The 6,000-nt window shown below is 41.9% G+C and overlaps 1 protein-coding gene across 1 annotated transcript in view; it reads left to right on the forward strand.

Annotated features, from left to right (window-relative positions):
• Positions 1–5,018, forward strand: part of LOC121581077 (phospholipid phosphatase 3) — a 29,297-nt gene extending 24,279 nt beyond the window's left edge. The window contains exons 3-6 of the mRNA XM_041896450.1: positions 3,016–3,296; positions 3,544–3,601; positions 3,746–3,922; positions 4,170–5,018. Of these exons, the coding sequence (XP_041752384.1) occupies positions 3,016–3,296; positions 3,544–3,601; positions 3,746–3,922; positions 4,170–4,298 (645 nt within the window). The 3' untranslated portion in view covers positions 4,299–5,018. The remainder of the gene's footprint in view (positions 1–3,015; positions 3,297–3,543; positions 3,602–3,745; positions 3,923–4,169) is intronic.
• Positions 5,019–6,000: the final 982 nt, after the last annotated feature.

A 6,000-nucleotide genomic window follows, 5' to 3' on the forward strand; every position in this document is an offset into this window, starting at 1 on the left:
TGTTACATTAGTTTGTAAGATTTACTGTACTACAAAAGTAATATTGAATTGTGTTGGGTTGACAATGCAGCCAAATCTCAACAGTTAAAGGAGCTGTATCTGAGCCACTGGCTTAATCCTATTCTTTAACTTTTATTTTTGGTTTAGTTGGAGCTGTGAATCCAACATGTCATTTGTTAACGTGTCGACAAGTTAATAAGCAATTTACTATATTGCAAAAGTGGTATTGAATTATGTTTGGTGTGCAACGCAACCAAATATCAACATTTGAAGGCGATGGATCTTTTGTGCCACTGACTTAGTCTGGCTTTAATTCCAGGTTGTCTACAAATTAATAATTGATATGTTGGCTTCACGTCTCCATCTCAACCAAAAATCTAAGTTAATGAATAGGACTAAATCAAATCAAATCAAACTTGAAATGCACTTTAAATAAAGTGATTTGATTTGATTTAGTTCTATTCTTTAACTTAGATTTTTGGTTAAGATGGAGACGTGAGTCCAATATATTAATTATTGACTTGACGATTACATTTGAAATCAACCAAAGCTTGAAACCCTAGGCCTATATGAATTGTTTATTTTTTGTTGAACCCTAGGTTGAACTGAAACAATAGCTGTTGATGACTTCGCAAATGCTATATAGGCCTAAATAGTAAGAGCTCTTAGGGTTGCATTCATTGGAGTGAAACGTTACAGGACTTTCAGATAGAAATAGATTATGTAGAACAGAAATGCTTCTCTGCCCTGTAGAATAGGTGATCATGCCTATTCAAGATGTTTCTTTCTGCAACGTTCTGTAAGGTTGCACCTCACTGAACAGACCCAGTCAGGGGTTGAGGTGATTGGGTTGGTTTGCATGGTGAGAAGGATCTCCCTGGACCTGTGTAATTATAGTTGACGTAATGGTTGTTCAATCAAACACTGTAATTCACAGGGCTGGAAATGTGGTGGATGGCACAGGAGAAGAGCAATAGGCCAATATGTATTCTTCTGAATGTGACACTAAATTCCATGTTCCCATAGACCAAGGGGCTTTTGGCTGGCATTTGTCTATTTTGAACTCTTGAAACACTCTTAGCATTAAATAATGTAAAACTTAGTTGCCCCTCAGATAAAGCGGAGAGAGAAGCTGCCTGGCATAAAAGCATAGAAGCTTTGTCCCTTGCGGAAAAATACATATCTGCAACAACAAAAAAACGACTCTGGGAGTGTTCAAGTTAACCTTTTATAAGTGTATAATTTGTGTGACGACTAGACGTTTATGAGACAAGCCACGAGACAACCTCTTCCCCCCTTTGAATATCTCTGAGGTTACAACTGTAACAGTTACACAAAGTTACTACAAAGCCGTTTCATTCATTCACATAGTTCATATATTCTCAGTTCTCACACAATGAGAACCAGATGTGTTCTTTTCCCTCCCATGAAGCAGCTGGGTTGGATCAACCAGGCTCTAAAGGGCTCCATGGTGGAGAGAGAGAAAGGAAAAAAGAAAAACATATATGTTATCAGCTTGTTAAAATCTCCCAATAGGACTTTCCCCCAAACGTGTTTTTATCGAAATGAGATGTTTTTCGCCTCGGACAGGAATTTCTCAATGAAACCGATATGCTAACAAGAAAACACCCAGACATCCCCTTGTGAAATCAGAGCCCTGCGAAAACGAGTGAGCCGGCGCGGTGGAAAACAAACGTGCCCCAATGTGTGTCTGCTCTGGCAGAGTCTGGCCACCAAAAAATCAGACATGTCGCCTAGCTCAGCGTTTCTCCTGGTTGAAACCAGAAGTGTTGCCCGCTCCCTCTTTCTCCCTCCCTTTCTCTCTCCCTTTTCATTCCCTCTATTTTCTCCCTCCTTTTCTCCCTTGCTCTTTTCCCCCCTCTCTTGCTCTCCCCCTCTCTCTTTGTCTCTCCCCATTGACTCCTTCTCTCCCTCCTCCCTCTCTCACTTACTTCTTCTCTGCCCCTCCGTCCCTCCCTCCCTCCTTCTCTCCCTCCTCTCCCTCTCTCTTTCTCCATCCCTCTCTTCACTCTCCCTCCCTCTTCTTCTCACTCCCTCCCTCTATAATTCTCAAGCTCTTTCTCTTTCTCTCCCCACTCACTCCCTCTCTCCCATTTATCAGTGGCCAGGAGGTAGACTAGAGGAGGGTGGGGAAGGGAAAAGCATTTGAGCTTGAGCAGCTGTAGTGAGTTATTGGAGTCCAGTCCACGTCCCCCGGCCCCAAGTATGTCCGGCACGTCAATCATCGGTTTTATACGTTTGTTTATTTACCCACTTACTGAAAACCTCTGCATGTGCCTTCCACAACTCACATACTCAGTCACCCTCACATAGCTACACTGAACGTAATGCATTTTGTTTTTTATGTTAATGGTGCAAACCAAGGGTTAGGCCTGGAGTGTTTTTGATTGACTTTTCCTTCCAAAATAGAGTCACATATTTGAAATTCTTTGATGCAATGATTTTTTCCCCTCAGCTCACAGTATCGTTGTAATATTACACTCTGATTACTCCTAGTATTGTCGCTCTATACTCTCTGATTAGTCTCTGCAGTTTTACTGCTGTGTTTAACTGAATTCCAAATGTATATTGGAAAACCAGATGTCTGATACTCTATCATACTCTATCATTAAGGAAATAAATAAGCAGTTCATTTTTGTTTAAATAAGACATAATAACAACAATGAAACAATTCATTACTGATATTTACTCTGACAGTAATTAGGAACTGTATAACAGTAACAATTTGACTTCAGTGGCCATCCTTGTAGATGACATGACTGCTGACCTATATATACAGTACATATAGAGATGTGTATTTCTGGTTCTGCATGACTATATTCTCTCCTTTATCCCTCTTGCCAGATCATCATCTCTAAGAGATATAGTCATGTCATCTATAAAGATGGCCGCTGTAGACTCCGGGTCCACCAATCACCATTTGACTGCCACAGTGGCCATCTTTGTACTGTAGATGACATGACTGTATCCTCTCCTTGTTCCTTCCCCCATCAGATCATCATTGGTGAGAGCTACAGGATCTACTACCTGAACGAGGGCTCCAAGTCCTTCGTAGGGAACCCCTACATCTCCGCCCTCTATAAGCAGGTGGGCGTGTTCATCTTCGGCTGCGCGGTCAGCCAATCGTTCACAGACATTGCCAAGGTATCGGTGGGCCGCATGCGACCCCACTTCCTGGACGTGTGTAAGCCCGACTGGTCCACCATCAACTGTTCTTTGGGCTACATCACAGACTACCAGTGTAATGGGCACGAGAGCAAAGTCCAGGAGGCCAGGTACATTACTCTGAGATTACTCCATTGTGATTGTGAAGCATCTATGTAATGTTTATGAAGACTTTATGAATGCTCTATAAAGAAACGTAGCCTATAAGTTATGTTTAGTTTAAAGTGGTACCGGATATTTGATTTCATACAAAGTGAATGCTTAGTTCAATATCCAGGAGAAAGGCATTACATTGGTCTTACCTGTGCATTAATCTTGTAATTACTATAGTAACAACATTGTATTTCTCCTTTTCAGGAAGTCGTTCTTCTCTGGCCATGCGTCCTTTTCCATGTACACCATGCTGTATTTAGTGGTGAGTTACTGTTATGTGTCTTAACCTCACACACACACACACACACACATAACCCCCCCACAAACGCACACACATATACACACACACACACACACTAGCAGTCGCCCTGTGTTGATTCATTACCCAACTCTCCCGTTCTCCCAGTTCTACCTGCAGTCCAGGTTCACCTGGCATGGAGCCCGTCTTCTGCGCCCCCTGACCCAGTTCACCCTTATCATGATGTCCTTCTACACCGGCCTGTCCCGCGTCTCCGACCACAAGCACCACCCCACTGACGTCCTGGGTGGCTTCGCACAGGGAGCCCTGGTGGCCTACAGCATAGTGAGTACTTGGACTTAGTATTTACTATGAGCCCCCACAACTACATAGTACTGTACTGCATATAATTCATAGTATGTACTATAGCTTACTACATAGGATGATATAGTACCGCATATACAACATGGTATAGTACTACATGCATAATGAAGTTATGCAGTCTGTATCATTAACATGTCTGACCTGCTTTTACTATATCATTTATTATTGACAATATATACTTTTTTTCTTCTTCTTTCCTATCCCTCAGGTGTTTTTAGTTTCTGACCTGTTCAAGCCCAAAGGCAGAAGTTCAGCTCTACCAGCGACCCCAGTAAAGAACCCCAACAACCCCACGGCAGACATCAGAGAGCGGAGCAACCACCTCACCATGGCATAGTAGAGACCACTAGTGTACAGCTACCTTCCGCTCTAGGTTTTAAAGATCCCTTATTTCACCTACTGGTCTATACTGGATATGTTAAACAACCAGCGAAAGCAGCAGGACTGACAACTGACATGTCTACAAGGCACTGAGAAATAATGAACTATGGAGAACTCGCTTTGGAAAGAAGAGGAGAGTTGGAAGCATTCAGACACACACACACACACAAACAAACAACACACACACGCCGTTTGAACAGCCAGCAACACCCATGTTTCTCACCATCTCATCTGACATGTGCATGTGGAAGAGTGTAGGGAGAGAATTCCTATTTTGCTTTAATTACCCAAGGTCTCTATATCAAACCTGGTGCTTTGCAGATTAACTTTATCTGGATCTGCAGACAAGGTCGTTTCACAGACAGAAGGAAGGAGAGAAGGAAAGGAACAGCCGTGGAACGTGATAATGTCTGCTTGGCTTCGGGCACCATGGAGACTGGCTAATAATACCATCACACACATACTGTGTGCCTACGAGACACAAACTCATGAACAGAAACAAATTCCTTGATTACAGGAAGGATGTTTTTTATTTGATAAATAACTTTCATTATAAGTTTGAGCTATAGCACTATATCCAAACTCAATATTTGATTTAATTGTCACCACTTGAATGAACTGAAGTGAAGCTTTTCTGTAAAGCTTTGTATTAAAACCAGCTTTTAGGTCTCCTGAATTGTAGTTTGTATAGAAATATATGCACTGTAGCTAAAGGAGTTGCCATATTATATACAGTAGATGGAGACTACAGAGAGGGATGTGGGCCTTTCTGCTGGTTGGGACGAGCCCCCACTGAGCCCTGTAATGAAGTGACTGTGTGTGTGCCAGACGACTGCTCACAAGTATTAGGCCAGAGTATTAGGCCAGAGTATTAGGCCAGAGTATTAGGCAAGAGTATTAGGCCAGAGTATTAGGCAAGAGTATTAGGCAAGAGTATTAGGCAAGAGTATTAGGCAAGAGTATTAGGCAAGAGTATTAGGCAAGAGTATTAGGCAAGAGTATTAGGCAAGAGTATTAGGCAAGAGTATTAGGCAAGAGTATTAGGCAAGAGTATTAGGCCAGAGTATTAGGCAAGAGTATTAGGCAAGAGTATTAGGCAAGAGTATTAGGCAAGAGTATTAGGCCAGGTATTAGGCAAGAGTATTAGGCAAGAGTATTAGGCAAGAGTATTAGGCAAGAGTATTAGGCAAGGTATTAGGCAAGAGTATTAGGCAGAGTATTAGGCAAGAGTATTAGGCAAGAGTATTAGGCAAGAGTATTAGGCCAGGTATTAGGCAAGAGTATTAGGACAGAGTATTAGGCAAGAGTATTGGGCCAGGTATTAGGCAAGGTATTGAGGCCAGGTATTGGGCAAGAGTATTAGGCAAGAGTATTAGGCAAGAGTATTAGGCAAGAGTATTAGGCAAGAGTATTAGGCAAGAGTATTAGGCAAGAGTATTAGGCCAGAGTGTGTGTGTATGTATGTGTCTGTCAGTGTGCCAGTATCTGAATGTCATGTCTATACTGTATTTGTGCGTGTGTGTGTTCATAAATGCTTTAGGTTAAAGACCGGGAACATAAGGCTGCTTCAACAGACATTTATATTAAAAACAGGAAAACTGTGGAATTATACTTTCATAGACTGTAGCTTTGTGATACATTTTCTAGTGATTCACATA

This window comes from Coregonus clupeaformis, chromosome 14, assembly GCF_020615455.1.
Source record: "Coregonus clupeaformis isolate EN_2021a chromosome 14, ASM2061545v1, whole genome shotgun sequence".
Lineage (NCBI taxonomy): Eukaryota > Metazoa > Chordata > Actinopteri > Salmoniformes > Salmonidae > Coregonus > Coregonus clupeaformis.